We start from the raw sequence: 19,961 nt of genomic DNA, 5'->3' as shown, positions 1-19,961 counted from the left end.
TGGCCATCCAGAGAAGTGATGCTCATCCTGCATTTGTTAATGAGGAAAAAGGCCAAAGCAGAGTAAAAGTCAAAGGGAGATGGGGAGAAGACAAGGTTTTGAAGATATTTTATAGCCAGAGGCTATCTTCTTCCTGAATCCCGAAGTCCATGAAGACCCCCTCATGTGCCCATCTCCTCACTTTGGTCAAATGCCCATGCTTTGTTCCCAGACGGCCTGGCGCACTGTCCAGAATGGAAGTCCATCACAAGCAAATAGATCCGGGATTTTGGGGGAGAGAGAGTGAGGGTAAGCAGACCTCTGAGGTTGGAACTAGGGGGAGACAGAGGTGGGCCGGCCGCTCTGGTGTGATGGCTCAGCTGTGTCCGCCCCAGCGGCCGCCTGAGAAGCTCTGAGCACTACGGGCACTGTCTCCACTGATCATGCTACCCTGTCAGGAGGGCGACATCACTGTCCTCTCTACAGGGAGAGACAGGGGTTCTGAGGAGTTTGGCTAAGTTGCCCAGGGCACCCAGCCTGACACCAGAGATCTCCCTTGCTCTACCATTCAGAGCCTACTTCCTGACGTGGCCCGGCCTCCTCTGCCCAGTGTTCCTCTGGTGGAAAAGCCACCATTTTGTTTAGCTGCTAACCAATGGAGACTTTTAAAAAATATGTATTTTATCTATTTATCTGACAGACAGAGATCACAAGTAGGCAGAGAGGCAGGCAGAGAGAAAGGAACGGAAGCAGGCTCCCTGCCGAGCAGAGAGCCTGATGTGGGGCTCGATCCCAGAGCCCTGGGATCATGACCTGAGCTGAAGGCAGAGGCTTTAACCCACTGAGCCACCCAGGCGTCCCCAGTGGAGACTTTTGAGTTCGATTCTTAGTCTGGATTCTAAGGGCCTTCAGCTGGGCTTTAGCATGCTGAGAGCCCGGAACTGTACGGTCGGGGAACACTTTCCCCCAGAATAAAGACAGAGTCTTGCTGACCAAGAGTACACATTTTGGTGGTTTGGCTTCCTCCAAGCTTAAAACAAAGTGCCTGGTACATAGTAAAACCTCATGCATATCTATGGAAGGAGTGAATGAATCTCGTGATTAAGGTCCTTATCCAATTGTTCTTTCTTAGTCTATGGCTTCCAGAACTCAAGGACGTCTTTTCATGGGCACTTGGTGAAGACTTAATGGTCCCTCTCCACTTGATGGGTGAGGCCCAGAGACAGGCTCTCACAAGGCTGAGCTCAGGGACCTGATGACCTTAAAGCAGATCTCCCTTCCCTCAGCCTGGTGCTGCCTTCCCCCCTTCTCCAGGCAAATCCTGGGACCGTAGACCTGCCTCCAGGAAGAAGACACAGAACCATGCAGGCCAGGAGGGCACAGCAGCCTCTCACATCTACGTGGGATGTGCAGATGTTCCCACAATTGGGTAGAACTATCCACACAGGCAGCTCTAGGTGCCTGGATGGGGTAGAACCATCCAGACAAGGCAGCACCAAGATAGGGGAGATCTGATTTTTCGGGGGCTTTTCCCGCAGCTGCAGGTGGCCGGATCTGCTCAGATTTATCTTTTTAGGGTTCAGAATGCTCTCTTTGCCTGGTATAGAATTCTAGAAAGATGGAGAGGAGGGATCCTGGAGGTCAGCTCCATGCCACACTCTGCAGGAGGCGGACATTGCTACTCATCACCACATTCCTATCTGCAGAGCTAGAAAGGGCCTTGTTGCCTCTGGTGTCCCTGTAGTCATCAGGAATCAATTGCAGTTAGTCTCCTGCTGGGCCTTTTGCAGTGACGGGGAGGGGGGTTTGGGGGGGGGGAGTTGTGGGGGGGGAGTTGTGTGGGGGAGACTGAAAGCCCAGCAGAGCTGAGAAGCAGGGGGCTGTCCCTAATTGCATGACTTTGAACGAGAGATCTAGCTTCTCTGAGCCCCAGTTGCCACCGCATTATTTATTTACGTGACCACTCATTCATTTCTTCAACAAATGTATCTTGAGCTCCTCCAGAGCCAGGCACTGGGCTAGGAGTGAGCTGCAACAAGTAATTTTTTTCTGTAACTTGAAACCTTTTGGCTCTAACAAGCTAGTTTGTTGCAGCCCTTGTTGATAGCTCTCTCGCCCGGGATCATTCCCATTTTCCTTCTCTGAGCCTCATCCCTGGTCTCACTTTCTGTGCTGGCCTCCTTTATACACAGCTTCCAGAATGTTCCATCTTACCAGGAACCAGGCGCTTGCAGAGCCAGGGTTTGAGCCGCTCTGAGAATACTGCTGAGAGAGGGGCCGCAGACGCTTGCTCTGCTGTTTGAAATACTTACAAAAAAATATTTGGACGACCCTTCATTACCTGCGCGGGCATGTTTACATTGCAGGCCGGAGTGGTTGTGAAATTCTGAGAAACAGTTTCCTGTGGAACGTGAATGTTTCTCCTGGAAGACTCCTGTGGCAACCCATGTTGTATATGTGAAGCGTGTTTTGGAATTTTATAACAGAGAGGCTGATTCACAGCAGATGGGATAGAAATCCAAGGGAAAAGGATGTATAAACTGGGCACCACGATTCAGCTCTGAGTTCAGATTTTTAAGGTCAGAGGTCAAGGACCTTGACCTATTGCCTAGGCTTTCCCTTAAGTTGTTTTTTTTTTTTTTTAAGATTTATTTATTTGAGAGAGAGACAGCGCACACGCACGTGTGAATGTGCACACATGAGTGGGGGCATGGGGAGAGGCAGAGAGAGACGGAGAGAAATTCTCAAGCCGACTCCCTACTCAGTGCAGAGCCTGACGCAGGGCTCATTCTCGGGATCATGACCTGAGTCAAAACCAGGAGTCGGCCGCCCAACCAACTGAACCACCCCGGTGCTACTCCCTGAAGTTTTCATGTTGCCTTGGCTCATCTGAATCTTGGTGCCATTATAAAGGAGGCAGTTTTATGATACTCAGTTTATAGACAAAATTCCGGCGGCATATTAGAAAGTCCAAAGCAGCTTTTACTGGAAGCTTCCTACATAAAAGCCCAGATTTGGATTAGTATCAGTGTTTCTCAAAATTTTAAAGAATTTTTCTTGGATAAACATTTTGTTAAAAGCCACTCACCACCATATCTTCCATGTGTCTTTTATGACCCCCAAATTTTTTACCTAAATCCATTCTGTAATTTATAATATACAATATATACAATGTATTATAATATAGTAGGAATTTCTGTGGCCCCAATTTGCAAATTAAATAATAAGTCCTATTTACTGTAGTGTATGTAGCCTAGCCCTACGCCGAGTATTTTACATATATTGTCTCCCACAATTATCCTGCCTATGGTTATCAACGCATTTTACAGATGAAGAAACAGATCCAGAGGGGTAGGGAATTACTCAGCCTGGATTTGAACCTTGGTCTGGCTGACTCCATGTGACCCCACACTCTTCACTTGCTCTGTCCCTGTCTTGCTGCACCCCCAGGACCAGCACCCTCAGTGGGAGAGCCATCGGGAAGCGAGGAAGGTGTGTCTTTGTGTGGGGGCTGAAAGACAAGGCGGGGGACTGTTGCAGCGAGGTGTCTGGGGGCTGGGCTGTGGGCTGGGGAATGAGTCAAGTGAGGGCCTGAAGCCGAGGAGCTGTTTTCCTTTTTAGTATTTAACTGTCTGTTCCAGGCCCCATGTGAGTCTGGGGGCCACGGTTGTGCACATGGCTGACCCTGCCCGCTGGTGGGGGAAATGGGCCACCCAACATTGGAAAGACCTGAGTTCTAGTCTCAGCTCTGCAGCTTCTCAGCTGCACCTTTCTGGGCCTGGATTTTGTCTTCTATATAATGGGTTGGTAATAGTAGTGACCCAGAGCTGTGATGGTGCTATGAGAGGAGGGTCAGGGGAGTCAGACACAGATGACAGAGTGGGGGCCTCGTGCTGTCTTGGAGGGCCTGGTGGTTTTCTGGAACAAGTGCTGTCTAAGCTGAGACCTGGAGGAGGAGAGAGATTTGGTGGTAAAAGGAATGGAGAGTGGACTCCCAGGGAGGTGCCAGTTCTTTGGGGACCTGAGGACAGGCCCATGTGACTGGAGTGATCAGCATGAAATTACCAGAAGGTGGTGACTTGGCTCTGGGCTGGGCCCCTTTTGGGGACTCAAGTGGCCCACTGAGACCTGTAATTGATAGGAGTGGAGGTGGGGACATTCTCGCTGCCCACCACGACAGACCACAATCTGGGCCCCTCTGGCCCAGAAGGTGGAGAAGAAATCATATGGAGGGTTCTGAAGGGAGTCCACAGGGAGCCCTGTGTGGGGAAGTTCGAGGAGGACTGGCGGGGACTTGCTGCCCAGTGACCTCCCACAAGTATGGACGTGCTCTGCCATGGCTGTGAGAGCCCCCAGGAGTCCGTGGGATGTCCCCGTGGCGGGCTGGGTCCTCCCAGCTGCACGAAGCCTGTCACGCTCCTCTTTCAGTGATGGAGCCCGTCCCTTCTCCATCAAGCTTTCGTTGGGCACCGGCCACACACCGGGTGCTCGTCTAGACCTGGGGATACAGAGGTGAGCAGCGCAGTCTGAGATCCTCCTCTCACGGAGCTTACTTCCCTGTGGGCACGGGACGGCAACAGGAGAACCATCTGGGAGGGTGGCATGTCCCGAGTGAGTGAGGATGCAAGCCATGTGCATGTCTTGGGCACTGGGTCCCAGGCAGGGCCGCCACCTAGAGCAGAGGCCGGGAGGTGGGACGAGATCGGGCCTGTGCACATGGACGGCGTGTGCGGTTTGGAGTGAGGGATGGGACAGTGGAAGGAGCCAGAGTCAAGAGGCAGCAGAAGGCCAGGTCATGTAGGACCCAGTAGCAGAGGAGCGACGGGGTCTTAGGCTGCTGCTCCTGGTGGGCGAGGCTCTGGGCGTCAGGGGAGGACAGGGGGAGCCCTTCCCTCTGTCGAGTGACAGAAGACAGGCCATGCTGCTTGTGGCCAGAGAAAGCCTGCGCAGGTGCCCCCACCTTCCTGCGCTTCCATCTGCTCTGCTAGAAAACAGCGCGGAGGGCTGTGAGAAGTAGATGACGCCCCGGCTGGCCCAATGTGTGCTCGCCAGGGCCGTCTCTAATTAGTGAGAGGATTAAAGCCCCGAGGACAAGCCCCAGGCAGAGGGCGCACTGCCTTTCATGCTCCCGGAAAATTGAAACTGTCTTCTGCTCTGTGCCCACAGCATGGGGCCTGCATGCCCCCCCCCCAACCATTGTCCTCACGTGCCCTCCTGTCACTGTGGCTGCATGTCAGCAGAGAGGGCAGGTGGCCCTGAGGCCTTTCCACCACAGGTGGCAGGAGGGTGGGGACCGCGGGGTTCCTGCAGGTTCTGACAGGCTGCCAAGACCAATGTCTTGGTGCTGGGGGTCAGGACTCGGAATGGAGAGGGACAGGGTGTCGTAAGGATACTGAAGAGGGGCACCCGGGCCGGATGGGGGTGCAGGGAAGGCTCCCTGGAGTTGGGAGGTCTATGCTGAGGTCTTCAGGGTGCTGGTGATGAGGGATGAGGGGCAAACTGGTCAAAACACATTTTAAGGCATTTGAAATGCCAGCACCTGAGGCGGGGTTGGGGGCGAAGGACTGAAAGAGGTCCTGAGGGGCGGGGCGGGGAGGAGCTGAGAGGCGGGTGGGCGGGGCAGACCAGATTCACAAAAAAAATGGCCCAAAGGGTAGGACATGAGCGGGAAGGTGAGGCGGTCCTGCAGACAACGTAGGCAGTGAGATGTGATGGGGACGTGGACGAGGGTGGTGGCTGTGAGGACGGAGTGGAAATGTCTACGGTCAGCTAGGTAACGCCGCACTTGGAGATTGACCAAACTCAGACGGACGCAGAGAGAGGAGTGAGAGCTGATGCCCAGGTGTGGACCCTGGGTGGCTTGTGGGTGATGCCGCCTTATCGAGATCCTGCGGCCAGGAGGGAGGACTGCAGAGGATGAGCTGGGCTTTGGGAGAGAGGGAAGGGCGTGGGAGGTGCCCTGGGGAGACTCTCAGGAGGTCTGGAGCCCCAAAGGAAGGTCGAGCCCTGGGCGGGGAGGTGGGCATCTCTGCAGATAGATGGAGGAGGCTTCTGAGTGCTGAGCTGTCTGTGCAGCAGTGTGGAAGAAGGAGAAAAATAAAACAAAATATGCGAGTGTGTAGATTGCCCTGGGAGCCTTGGGGTGTCCTAGGATTCCCTGGGCTGGTAGCCTGGGACTGGGTCCCTGAAGGATGCCTGGCTGTGGGCAGGTAGACGAGGGAAATGATGGGGTTGTCCAACATGGAGAGAGACTTAGACTGTGGCCATATCCGAGGAAGGCTGATGGAAGGAAGGTTTCTTGGGAGAGAGATGCCAGACAAGGCACGTTGTCAAAGGTGTCGAACATTAAGCTGAAGAGTTAGAGCTTTTTCTTGTAGAAGAGGGAGGCTCAGCATGGTTTTGGAACACAGGAGACTTAGTCAGAACCATGTTTAATAAAAAACTCTTTCTGGCCTCACTGCCTTGGCAAGTGTCCTTATGACACGTGCTCAGTGGGCAGCGTGCTGGTGGCTGTCCCTGCCCTCTGAGCTTCAATTCATGTGGCCTCAGCCCGGCCAGCTTCACTCAGTGGGGGTATAGGGGCAGAACTGGGAAGGCAGCTTGAAGGGCCATTGCAGGGTCAGCCTCGTCACCTCCACCACTGCCTTCACTCTTCCTCCAGCCTGATTTGGGTGCCCTGTGCTCTTGGCCTCCAGACCGTGTCTTGAGTATGCCTCTGAGATAATGGGGGATTGTCTCAGTAGGCAAGTAGTCCTGGGAGGGAGAGGGCGCTCTGTAGGAAAACAATGTTCTCCACTCTGGGAGTGCCCCCATGGGCCCCCATTGCCCACTGTCTGACCATTGTCCACTGTAAAAAGGTGCCTATGATTTAATAACATGTAATACTTTTTGGACTGCTTACCACGTGCCAGACCCCAACCAAGTCTACATATAGCAGTTCATTTAGTCCTCTTCATTCTTAGGAAGTGGGCTCTCTATACCCATTCCACAGATGAGAATACTGAGGCTCAAAGAGGTTAAATAATTAGCTCATAGTCTCATCTACAGTCAGAGACTGTAGGCTCAGGATTTTTAATGCAGGCCAACAGAGGTCAAGTTCATCTTTTTAACCCATCACCCTAAAATCACTCTGAGCAGAGGCTGGTCTCTGGGGTCTCCCAGCAGCACCCCGCCCACCCCCTCCTCCATAACCTGGCAGCATGATGAAGCCTCCTTTAGGTACCTTTTGAGAGCTGTGGCCATCTCAGGGCAAGCTGGTGGTTATCCCACCTTGGTCACTTACTTGATGTGTGTGGTCTAGGGATCATCACTGAAATCCCTTAAACCTTAGTTTCCTTCTCCGCAAAATGGGGACCACTAGTCACCTCTGAGAGTTATGCGAAGCAAATGAGATAAGGCTCTTAAGCACTTAGTATAGGGCCAGGCGTCAGGGAAGGGCCCGGTAACGGTGGTCATGAGAGTCGTTGCCTCCTTGCACAGAGGACCCAGAAGCCACCTGGCCAGTCGCGAACAGGTGCCAGTGGCACGTGTGTGTGTGGCGGGGCCAGAGGACAGGGAGGATAAATCATTAACCGAAGCTCTGCATTATTGATGCCGTTATTCTCAGACTTTGAACGAGGGCCGGCTTGGGAGCCCATATATGGAAGGCGCGTCGCAGCCTCCGCGACAGGCAGCCCCCGGGGTCCCGAGTTGCCATGGAGTCCCGCAGGCAGCCCGGGGCAACCTCCCGCGGTGCTCAAAGCGAGCCCCCCCACCCCTCAGCCCCCCACCCCAGCGCAGGTTCTCGGTCTGAGGCCTGAGCCCTGGCTGCGCCGGGTTCCTCCATCGCGTGGCCCTTGCTCCCCTTGGACCCAGGGGGAGAGAAACGACCGGGTGGAGACTGGGGCGGGCTTCCTCCGGAGACTGCGGTTCCTGCGCGGTGCCTGCCGCAGGGCTTCGGCCCCGGGCTCTTCCGATGAGCGGAGGCGCGGCGGGGCGGAGGGGACCTGAAATCCGGTCCCCGCCGCTGGCCGAGCAGTGCGCCTTCAGTGCGCCGGCGTCCGGCCGGCTGGCGAGAAGCCGAGTCCCCACCGCGCCCCCTCCTCGGCGGCGGCGGGCTCCGGGGGGAGCCCGGGAGAGGAGGGGCCAGACCCGGAGCGACGGGTCCCGGGGGCGGGGGGACGCCGAGCCGGGCCCCGCGCCGGCCTTCCCCGGCCTTCCCCCGCCGGCCAGGCTCCGCGGGGCGGGGCGCGGGGCGGGCCCGGGAGGAGCGCGGGGAGGAGTCCGGGCTGCGGCGGCGGCGGCGTCACAGCAGCGCTCCCGCTGCCCGGCGCATCAGACCCGGCCCGAGCGCCTCCGAGGACGCGGACTGGGACCCACACGGGCACAGGGGCTGCGCCGGAGGTTCCTCTCGCGGGCGGGGGCTGCGCGACCATGGCGGACAAGGAAGGCGGCGGCGGCGACACGGGTCCCCGAGGTGAGCGCCGGTCGCGGGTCCTGCGGCTGCGGCGGGGCGGGCCGGGGAGGGATGAGGCGCGCTCGGCCCGGCGCCCCGCAGCTCCCTCTCGGAAAAAGTGGGCGCGCACCCCTCAGCATCTTGCCGTCGCTGGGAGCAAGGGGCAGCGCCGCGGCCGAGCAGGGGGTGCGGGGGAGGGGGACCGCCTGCGGCCCGCCGGTCACGTGCTGCGCTCCCCGGCTGGGGTGCGGACACTGCGGCGGGAACTGCAGCCCCTGCCCGGGTGCCCTGGACATCCCGGTCCCAGGGTGGCGCCTCTTGGGGGGAGAGCCTTGCGAGTCCGGGTGAGAACCAATCCCGGGTGTCCATCCCCTGCGCGCGGTGCGGGGACGCCCGCGATTGCCGAGTAAGGGGCCGGCCGCCGGGTGGCCCCGTATCCCCAGCGGCTCGTTTCCGTGACTCAGCGAGGCGCGGGTGGGAGCCTGGGGGCAAACCAAGGGTCTGGAGCTGTCCCCTGGCCCCGCCGAGGTCGCGCGTACGTGCGGGGAGTGGGGGCCGCAGCTCCGGGCTGGACTGCAGCTCACTGCCCGCCCCGCCCATCCCCAGGGATTCTGCCGGCGGTGGAGGGGCCAAGCGGCGAGGGCTCGTCTGTCCCCTCCTTGCCCTGGCTGGGGAGAGGTGGCTCCCAGTGCGGAGGACGGACGCTCGCATTCTGCAAATGTTCTATGGCCGCTTTCTTTGGGGAGCGTGGTTAGGGCTCGGATGGGGCGGGGGTGCCGGGTAAGGACCGAGAGAGGACCCGGCACCGGGGGAAGAGGAGGAGCAGCTTTTGGAGCCCAGGACTATAAATCATGGTTTCGCCAGCGGAGGGGACGGCCTGACCAGGATTGTGGGTCCCAAGTGGGGAAAGTTGGGCGCACGGAGACGCCGCGCGTGTCTGACCTGAGGGGCTCTAGCAGTAGCAGCCGCAGGAGGGGAGCGCAGCCCAGTGGCTTCCGGCGAGCGGCAGGGTAAGCTGCCTGGCGAGGATGAAATTAAAATGTCTGGGACGTGAGGGAAATTCATCCAGGGAAAGCTCTGCGGGCACCTCAAAGCTGGGGAAACTGAGTCAGGTGGCAGCGCAGCCACCATGGGCAGGGTACTTGCAGTCTTGCAGACTGGTCGCGGCCCCCGCCCTCTGCTGCGCTCTGAGCGGCACCTGCCCCCTCCCCAGCCCATTGTTCCAGCAGATCTGGGAGGTGCCTCCCTGAGCAGCACTGCAGTGGTGGGGGAGTTGCGGGGGGAGGGGGACATCCTGACAGGGCTCACTCTTGGGAGGGGCCTTGGAGAGCTCAGGCCAGGCCCAAAGGCGCATCAAAATCTGCCCCCACCCCTGCCCTTCCCCAGCTGGCAAACGCGGGCAATGGGCTGGTGGCTTTGTCTGGATATCACTCAGCAACTGGATGGGTTCATTCCCCCTCCCCTACTTTTTCTTTAAATTGGAAAAAAAAATGTAGGGTGATAGGGAGGGACATCAGATTTGCTAAGAATTGCTAAAGCTTAAGTTTCTTGTCTCTCATGCTGGGATAAACAGTGGTTGGCTGTATCAAATTCAAGGTTGGCTATGGGATGTGTGAAATCGGAAGAGCGAGCAGGAACGTGCTTCCCCCTACACCCCACACGTTTGTCTTGTAAAATCGGATTCAGCACCCCTACCCTAGACACACACGCGTGTGCACGGTGCGCACGTGCGCGCGCGCACACACACACACAGACACACACACACACACACACACACACTGGGTGGTTGCCTGTCCTCAGGCTGGGAGAGCTCTCCATCCAGGATGGGGAGACACATGCTGGGTGTGCTGGGCCACCTGCCACCATTCCCATGTGCCTGCTCTAGAGTGTGTCTTCACTTCAGTGATCTGCAATTCGAGGCAGCCTGTGCGAATATCCAACACACGGACTTGGGGCACAGAGCAGGCTGTCCCTGGCAACTTGCTGGTTCTCTCTTGGTTCCCAACCCTTCATCTCTAACATGGGAGATATTAATAGTATCTTATGGGAGCAGAGCCTGCTCACCCATCATCTAACATCTATTTGTAAGATTTCCTCACTGAATATTCTGTGTGGGGCAAGGAGCAGAGCTTATTTTATTTCTTAAAGCCTCAGCAACAGACCTGTTACCAGCATTGCCCTTTCCCCCAGGTAGGAAATCTAATCTAGATTGAACGACCTATCCAAGGTCACACATCTAGGAAGTATTGATTTGGACTTAGGCCATGGGATTGCAGGGCTCTAGCCCTTTGCTGCCATCCTATGTAGCCCCTGTGGGTGTGGCCAGTGATGCCTGCTGTATGAGGAACATGAAAATGGTGTTCTTCTGGGGATTATTTCAAGGATGCTTCAAGGATGATTGCAGAGGGATCAAGCTGTTGGGGATTTGGGGCAGTGAGAGCCCTGGGTGGTGCGATGAGCCGGAAAGACTGGCTGTAACATGTTTCCCAACGGAGCACGTGGGGGTGGGGTGTGGGTAGAGTTCTTCCTGAAACAAGAATGGCAAATGTTGGTAGTTGAAGAAGCTGTCTGATGGGTACCTAGCGCTTCATCACTATTCCCTTTCTCTTTGCATTCCCTATGAGTTTCCTTTAATTAAATATTTACATTGATTTGCCAAGGGCCACCTTTTAATCTTTAGAGGTTTGGACGGCAAAAGCTGAGATGACCTTCATCCTGCCCCCACCAAGACCCGCATTGGTTGACACAGGGACCCCTAGAAGGATGAGATGAATGAGCAGGGTGGGGGGGAGGATGGGGGGCCCCGTGGGATGGTTCAGGCCAGGCTAGCTCTTATGGTGGCCGAGTCAGGGGTAGGCGTGGGCAGTGGAAACCTAGTCAATTACTCCAGGGAGGAGATGGGGTTAGGGAGAGGAACAGCAGGCAGGGGGGTTTGCCCATGTTGGGGGTGCCTCTGGAGGCATTGGGTTGGGCTTTGGAGATGGGATTCTTAGCATGCTGGTAGTTAATCACAATAAAAACAAACATTTCGAACATGGACATTTAGTGAGGACTCTGTTGAAAATTTTGAATTATTGAAATTATTGAATTACTTCTTTTGGCCCTGCGCACATTTGTTATTGAACGGATGGCTAACAGGGGTCCTGTTACGCCCATTTTACGAGGGAGGGAGCTGCCAGGCCTGCATGGCTCAGTTGCTCAAGAAGTGGGCTTGAGTGAAGGGTGGGGGGTGGTCAAGCTGTCTAGCCTTTCTCAACATGCGCCAGGCAAGGCATAGGCCCTGAGGAAATTCCACTGAGGGTCGGAATGAATGGGCGCACACACGCCTCGTGGAGTGTGGCTGCCTCACTTCCCCATGGCCACCAAACTGCAGATGGAAGTGGAGGGCACTGGCTGCAGCTCCCAAGAAGCCGAGGACAAGTTGCAATGATGCTCTGGGTATCCAGAGCATCTGGCTGGGGCTCTGGCCAGGGACCCACTTCCATGTCCGTGTGTGTCTGTAGCTGTGCCCCTGTCACTGTGTACTCTTCCCTGTGCGAGCGCCCCACACAGTGTCCCATTTCCCAGAGCCCTGTGATCTCCTTTCTTCTCAGGAAGCCTTTGTAGACTCATCCAGCTTGGTGAGATCTTGCCTTTGTGGTCCCAGAGCGTTTGGTACTGATCATTGGTAATCTCAACTAGTGTCCATTGAGTGCTACAATGTTCCAACTTCATATGTGCACATCCCATTGACTCCTCCGACAACCCTAGGAGGTTGGGGTTATTATACCCCATTTTGCTGATGAGACAGTTGAGGCTTTTGAGACTTTGTTAGTTTGCTCAGCCAAGGGATCAAATCACGTGGCCAATGAATGCTTGAGTCGGGACATCAATCAGTCAAGGACCCTAAAAACTTGAGATTTTCTCTCAATGTCTTTTGTCCAACAAAGGCAAGGACTGTGTCTTTCATTTCCATATTCTTAGGGAGGGCACATAGTAGGTGCTCAATAAACACCCTACTGTGCGTTGAGTGACTCTCAGTAATCCATAAGGGAACACAGCAGTGGGGAATGGCATCTGCATCCAGCCCACTCTGCAACAAAGTGGTGCTTCTAGAAACATGGATGCTCAGGAGTGGGTTGAAGCTGAAGGGCTGTAGGCAGGGCTCAGTCAAACCTTGAAGAGCTGAAATTTTGATTCCAACAAGGGTTTGAGTGACGACTCAGTATTGTGGGGGCGAAATGCTCTCTCAGCGCATAAATAGGCCTCTGGTAAGGGAGAAAGCGTCTTTATTATTGTTGTGCATAATTAGAATGGCAGGGAGGAACCAGGCGCTTTAATGAATGAGCAGCGTGGGGTAGGGAGTGAGCGCCTTCCCCCTGCAACATGTTTGGACATTGATAGGGGAGCAGGGTGAGCCATGGCGGGGACCAAGAATTGACACCGACCCCACCGTGGCGGGTTCCTCAAATCCTTGCTGCCCCCCTTTTATTAGAAACGATTCCCAATCCATTGCTCAGAGATGGGCTGTCACAGGTGCGTAGGGGTAGGGGTAGGGGAGCAATGTGGCTTTGGAGCCCTAAGTGCGTGTGGACTCCAGCTAAGTTTTCCCTTCCTGGTCTGGGTGAGGGGCACATGGTGTCTGCCTTGGTCTGTTGTGGGAACAGTGCAGATATCAGAGGGGCCATAATTTATCAAGTTCTTTCCCCAGCGGAGGAAGGGAGAGGGGACGTTCCTGTCTCTGCCTCCCAGATGCCCCCAGGGATGACCATTGCCTTGTGTGGCATGATGGCGGGTCCGGCTGATCTGCTTTCTTTGCAGGCGTTAGAAGGAGGGCAGATTCTGCTCCGGTTTTTCCGACTTGGGTCTAGGTAGGGAATATGTCCAGGTCCTGAAGCAAAACCTTGGAAGGGAGGAACACTCCTTTCCCAGCAAACACGAAGTCGGCCCTCCTTGAGCGCCTTTCCCCCATGTCTGCAGAGCCCACGGATGAGAGGCAGCAAGGAAGGCGGCTGAGGGCGGGTCCAGGAGCATGTCAGTGTCGGAAGCTACACATTTTGGTCACTGGACATCCCCTGGGGCTCGTTCCCCAGCCCGGCTGCCTGTTAGCATCACCCGGGGAGCTTTTTACATGTCTTGATGCCTAGGCCTCCTTGCAGAACTATTCTATCAGGACTTCTTGGAGTGAACAGCCAAGTTTGGCAAATCTGTGAGTTAGCACATATCTGGATTTCAAACTTGGGACCTCAGCACGAGGGGGTTAGAGGGCAGGAGCCTCGGACACGGTTCATTCCCTGGTGCTAGACTGAGTCAGCAGACTTCGTAGGTACCAGCTCTGTGCTCCATGGTTCGCTTGTATTGTGTCATTTCATCTTCATAAATACCCCATGAAGTGGGAGATTTCACACAAGGGGAAACTGAGGCTCAGAGGAATCGAGGAGGTGCCCCAGGGTGAGATAGCTGGGGGGAGGGGCGGCAGGGAGGGGTGACCTTAGAACAGAGCTCAGGGCTGTCAGCAAAACCTCCACGGGCACATTTTGTACTTAGGGAACTTTTTCTCTGTCTTCAACCTCTTCGAGATTTACCTTCCTGATTCTGCCATAGGTACTGACCACCTAAACCGTGATTTCTTGATGACTTTTAAAATTGATCTGCTGGCTTTTGAAAAACGCATTTATTTTAAGAGACTTACTTATATCAGTTCCATAAATGGGAAACCTGTGTCACTTGCCCCACATAGAAGGGGACTGCAGTGAAAATGTGTGGCATCCCACATACAGTCAGAATGCTTTCGGGAGATGCTGTTGCCCGTGGAAGGTTTTGGGCTGAGGCCGCGCTCGGGGTAAGAGGGAGACCAGAGAGTTCTAGAGGAGGTCAAGGATACAGGAGCACCAGACTGAGACGTTCTCTTTTCTGGAAGTCCTTCTCCAGAGGGGCTTGAATAAGAAGAGAAATGGTTTAGGAATCACCTGGCGGAAGGTCCTTGTTTCTCGTTCCTAGACCTTTTGGAATTGGAGCGCCCAGGAGAAGGGGCCCTGGGAGTGGGTTTGCAACACCTGACAGTTTATAATCAGGTGAGAACTGGTGCCCTGTCCATGGGCCACCACAGGCATCTCTGTCTATCAGGGAATGGGGCCCTCCCTCAGGGACCCTGAACTAGGATGGGCTGCTTTACTTTGGCCATGTGGGGGACAGAGAATGTTTCTATGCAATTTTACAGGGACAGTCCACCTGGATTCCAGTTCTGGCTTTACCACTTGCCAGCTATGACATTCTGGGCAAATACTTAGCCCTGCCCCCACCCCCACCTCAGCTTCCCCATCTGTAAAGTGGGAGTAATCAATAGTACCGGTTTCAGAGCAGATTTTATTTACTCCCACAACCTCCAGTAAGGTTGTGGCTCCTTTGCTATTGTCTGTTATTACTTATTATTATGAATTCCGTAGACATTTATTAGTGGCTGCATTTCGTGGAGGAGGCTCAGAGGGGAAAAGGGCTGGCCTGGAATCCTATGGCTAGGAAGGGGGAGACCCTAGCCCGAGCATCAGTCTACATGACTTCATGGCCAGAGAGCCCAGAACTTTGGAGGGCTGGGTGTCTCTGACTGTTGGCCACATTTCATGCCCATGTGGCCCTTTGCCAAGGCTCTGAGCTCCCTGCTGGCCTTCTTGATTGAAACACTAGTGGGGTTCAAGGTCTTTCTGTATCCCTGGACTCTATCCAGGGATGCCAACCTCTGCCCTTAGGTGGACTTCCCGTCCACCTTTGGATGGGCCCTGTCTCTGTGTTGAGACTCCAGACCTGGAGCTTTGCAGATACTGTTCTGGGCTCTGCCAGAACCACCCCTCCGCTTCCAACCATGACCCTGACCTGGGAGCCAGGGAGGTCAGCTGGGGCCCATGTCAGCTGGGGCTCCACAGTGTCCCCGCAGGGAACCGTGAACTGCAGCTTATGGGTCTGGGTTTTTGTCCGCTTATCCTTTCACTTTCTGGATATCCCAGGTTGAAAGATAAATTCTGTTGTCGTGATACTTATCTCTGTGCTTTCCTCAGCCACGTGAGCCTCACGTGGGACAAGAGAAGCAGGAGGACGTGTGGTTGAACCCGAGTTTTAGGCTCGGACACTCCAGGGTTCAGCTGTGTAACTCCTGGGTGTAACATTGCCGTGTCTCCATTTCTTCTTCTGTAAACAAGGATGACTGGTAGCCCTGCCCCAGTGGGGTGCCGTGAAAATTAAATGAGAGAATATAAGTCAAGCGCAAAGCTTAGCTGTAGAAGGTGCTCGCTAAGTGGCCAGAACGGACTCTTCTCCCTGCTGGTTTGATTTGGGGGTTAGAGGGGTGTGACGCGGGGTCTGGAGCCAGACCGCCTGGGTTCAAGCTTGGCCTGTGTCATTTACATGTTCTGTGACTCTGGCAAGTTACCAAACATCCAGAAAGCTCAGTTTTTTCATTGGTAAAATATGGATTGTACTAGTCTTCTTCATGTGGTTTTCGTGAGGGTTATATGAGTTTATGTAGGAAGAGTGCTCAGAACAAGGTCAGCCGTAGACATGAAATTAATGTCAGTTATCATTATTAGCTATTATTGTTATTATGAATAAGAATCCTAAGCTACATCGTTGTAGGCAGGGGGAATTATCTGCTGTATTAGCTTCCTTTTGCCATTGTAAAAATTACCACAAACTCGGGGGCATAAAACAACACAAATTTATTACCTTATCATCTTCCGGTTGGAAGGAAGCCCAAAGTGGGTCTAACTGAGCTGAGGTCAAGGTGTGGGCTGAACCTTCCTTCTGGAGGTTCTGGGGGCTTCTGCTCCCTTACCTTTTCTGGCTTCCAGAGGCCACCTGCATTCCTGTGACCGCCTCTGATGGCTCCCCCGGGGCCGGCGAGCCCGTGTTGGTCTCACTCAGGAGCCCAGGGGTCGGTGCTGGCTGTCAGCTGGGCTGCTGTCCGTGGTGGTCTCCGGCGGCTAGAGGAGGAGCAGGAGGTCACAAGGAAGGCCTCTTAAGAAGTTGTGTGCTGTCACTTCTGCATTCTAGAGGTCAAAGCCAAGTCACTGGCCCACCAGGTTCGAGGGGTAGAGAGGCAGATCCCCCTCTTCGTGGGAGGTGCTGCAGAGAATCGGTGGCCGCTTTGAATCTGTGTCAGTTTGATGAAAGGGATAAAGGTACAAACTTAAAAATTGCTGTATGTTTTAACACAGCTTGCAGGTCAGGGTCACTCACTTCTTAGAACTTTCCGTGGATGTGGAATGTCAGGAAGTCGGCCCGTTGACAGTCAGATGTTCCTATAGTCCTGTTCTCTGAAAAGCAACTTCTGGTATCTTACATTTGAAATTACATGGTTGTTGGTCAAATAAAATCTTAAAAAAAAAAAAAAAGCACGGTTGGGGGAGGGGAAGTGGTGGCATCTGCGTGGCTCAGGTCATGATCTCAGGGTGCTGAGATCGAGCCCCAGGTCGGGCTCTGGCAGTGCTCAGTATAGAGTCTGCTTGAGATTCTCTCCCCGCCTGCTTGCACACTCATGGGCTTTCTCTCTCTCTCTGAATAAATAAATAAATTAAATAAATTTTTTTTAAAAAAGGTGAGAAATTACTTAATTGTTGGTCCACAGCATGTGTTTCCATGAGGGACGAACGGGGGCTTGATGTTGCTACGTGTGGAAGTCTGTTGGCTCCCTGACGATTTTTCCCAGTGGTTTGTGGGTTGATAGGTCAGAAATGCTTTCTCACGAGTAAAGAGCAACAGAAGAACCCCCCACCCCAAATGCTGAAAGTCTACAGGTGCACCTTCCGGTGCAAGTTGTGGCCGCTTCAGTGTCTTTCCGCTCCCCTCATGCTGAGTGGGGACCCCGAGGGGGCCGGGGAAGGAGCCGGATCGGGATTACCCGGTAAGAACACAGCGAGTGCAGGTGATACCCTGGGTGGGGTTTTTTGGGTTGGGCGAGAGTGGGCTCTGTAGGAAGTGAGCGCCCCCGAGGCCTGTCCTCTCAAAGGAGGAGCCCCAGCCAACGATTGACTCCATGGGGTTTGGGGTCCCGGGGCCGGTGTGGCCCACTGTGCAGGGATGTTACTGGATCCACAGGCATTTTGGGAAGGGTGCAAGGGAAAGGTCCTATAAATGTTGAGTGACAGTCACCAACCCTGTCTTTCCCATGAATCCTTTTATTTTTAGCGTGCGATTTTGCAGAATGTGAGGACTCACAGGAAGACACCACTTTATAGCAGAAAGGCTGGTATTTCTGTTTGCTGTCCAGCAAGTGGCCCTTTGACAATATTTGCCCCGTGATGGAGTGGGACCTCGAATGCCTCGGCCGAGTGGAAGAGGCTCCGCTCTTCTCGGCCCCTCATGTCTGAGTACATGAGCTGGACTTTTGAGACTGTTTTTATTTCTCTGAGCATATTTTTTTGAGTCGTTTTGCTTTACTGTGTTCCACTACTGCCCTCTGAAAATCGAGGCTTTGGGAAGGTAGTAGGGTCTGTAGGATGGAACCGCAAAGCACCCCGAGACCTCAGACAGAAGTGGGTTTTTCTGGTGTGCGGCACTAATGGGGTCCTCCTTGGCGCCTTCTGTTTTTTGTAAATAAGACCCCGTGGTCTGCAGGTTTCCCTGGGACTGGGAACCGTGCTTTCTGTGCCCCAATTCCTGGTTCCTGCTTGGGACACGGATGATGCAGGTGTGGGCGCCCTGGCCTGCTGCTTCGGAGGCCACAACCTGGCCTTGTTGGCCTCATGTTTCTGTGGACTAAAGGCCAAGGTCCTCTGGCCACTTTCTTCCTTTCTTTTTCTTTCCTCGTCCTTGAGGGGCCATCTCTGCGCGTTGGGATAAGAAAGTGTTTGCAGGACCGATGTCAGGAGTTCTGTTCCCAAAGTGGACTTGGAAGCTGTTGAGGAAACAGAGCTGAGGACGGCATCACTGGCTGGTGGGACCTGGGGGTCTATTAAATGTCTGCCTGGGGCCCCTGCTCTCCTTCTATAGGTGGGCACATGGAGGCCAGGGAGGGCTGCAGGGACTGCCCCCAGATACTTGGCAAGGCCAGCGTGAGAACCCAGGTCGGCGGACTGCCTCTGCACACTTCCCAAACCCTCTGAACCAGCGCAGGCCTCAGGATACTTCTCGACACTGGGGTCCAGCCAGCCCCTCCCAGTCCGAGACAGCATGGCGGCCTGAACCTGTCTGCGGGCAGGTGGTTGTAAGCGACAGTCCCTTATGGGGGAGCCCCTGGCACAGCCTTTTTTCTTTCCTTGCATTGTCCCTCCGTTCTTGACAGTGGTGGTGGCCGATTTTTTGTGCCAGGATTAAGGAGGGCTTAACTAGCCCTTTTCTAGCCAGAGGGAGCCAAGAAGGAGAATTTAGAGACAGAGGATCCCAGGATGGCTTCTGGAACTCCCTCCATGTCCGGTGTAGGAGGAAAAGTGCTGGGAGCCTAGAGCCCTCCCCACCCCAGTCTCTGACTTCCGCTGTAGCCTCCTTGTAGCCTCTCCCTTCTCCCTGCACGCCCACGTTATGGGCTCTCCCATCTGTCTTTCTTGCTCAAATCCATATCGCCGGGGGTGGGGGGCTCTGGGTCCAGGCTTGGTGGCGACCTATGCCTGAAATTGTTCACCCTGGCTGGGGGCTGGGGTCATTTGCTGGATAGGGGGGAGCATGGGGGTGCCCTAGCCGGTGGTCAGGGAGCGGCTGCCACTTGGGAGTGACGGTGCGAGTCATCGAGGAAGTCATTCGCAGCAGATGGTTCCTAGGTGAGGACTGTGTAGACAGAACGGATGCAAGCCTGTGAGAAATGCAGGTCTTGTTTCTAATAGCAACAGATACTTGAGACGGTCCCGTTTTCCTTTTCTTTTACGAATCAAATGTAATAGCAGATGATAGATTTAATGAAAAAAATTTTCAGTGTGTCTCTGTCCTTGGCAAAATCAAACCCCAACACTCTGTCAGCAATTTGGGGCGGAGGTTTACTGCTTGCTGAGTTGAGGCGTCATGGCACGTGGAATTGGTGGAGATGTGCGGGAAGGACTCAAAGCTTTGGGTCTTTATCACCATCAGTGTGGTTTGGGGATGGGTTTGGGAAGTCGGTACAGCTAGAGGCTGCAGGTGGGGACCTTGAGCATTCTGAGCGACCCCTTCATTCTCCAGATGAAGAAACAGAATCCTAGAAAGGAGCAGTGACCTTGAGAGCCCACAGTGACCTAGTGACCTTAGAGCAAACTCACACTCTGCCCGCCTGAGTTGGAACGCTGGGGATGGGGGTAGGGCTGAGGATAGAGACATCGGATGGTGGTACCCCGCTGGTACCTGGTGGTGTCAGGGACACCCTGGACGGATTTGGGGAGTAGGGGATGGTCTGACTAGGGCACCAAGCTCCTGGGGGCCAGTCAGAAGGAGAGTGGTGAGCGGAGGTGCTGGAGACCCTGCCAAGACCTGATGCTGCCAGGGGCTTGCCGGGTCCCCTCGGAGCCGTCTAAGGAGAGGCTGCTGGGTGTTTGCGTGTGTTTATGTGTGTACATGGGCTCATGTGTGTATATTCATGGGGAGAGAGGCAGTAACAGAGATGGAGGAGAGGGAC

The 19,961-nt window shown here is 54.7% G+C and overlaps 1 protein-coding gene across 3 annotated transcripts in view; it reads left to right on the top strand.

Annotated features, from left to right (window-relative positions):
- Positions 1 to 19,961, top strand: part of HSPA12A (heat shock protein family A (Hsp70) member 12A) — a 155,504-nt gene that overhangs the window by 83,405 nt on the left and 52,138 nt on the right. The window contains exon 1 of one of the 3 annotated variants that reach the window (XM_082719028.1): positions 8,225 to 8,434. The exons of the other annotated variants lie outside the window; for them this stretch is intronic. Coding sequence (XP_082575154.1) covers positions 8,392 to 8,434 — 43 coding nt within the window. The 5' untranslated portion in view covers positions 8,225 to 8,391. Of the gene's footprint in view, positions 1 to 8,224; positions 8,435 to 19,961 lie in introns of those variants that run through there. 3 annotated transcript variants of the gene reach the window in all.

This window comes from Mustela nivalis, assembly GCF_964662115.1.
Source record: "Mustela nivalis genome assembly, chromosome: 2".
Lineage (NCBI taxonomy): Eukaryota > Metazoa > Chordata > Mammalia > Carnivora > Mustelidae > Mustela > Mustela nivalis.
The sequence above is the reverse complement of the archived record's forward strand: the minus strand, read 5'-3'. Positions and strand labels throughout refer to the sequence as shown.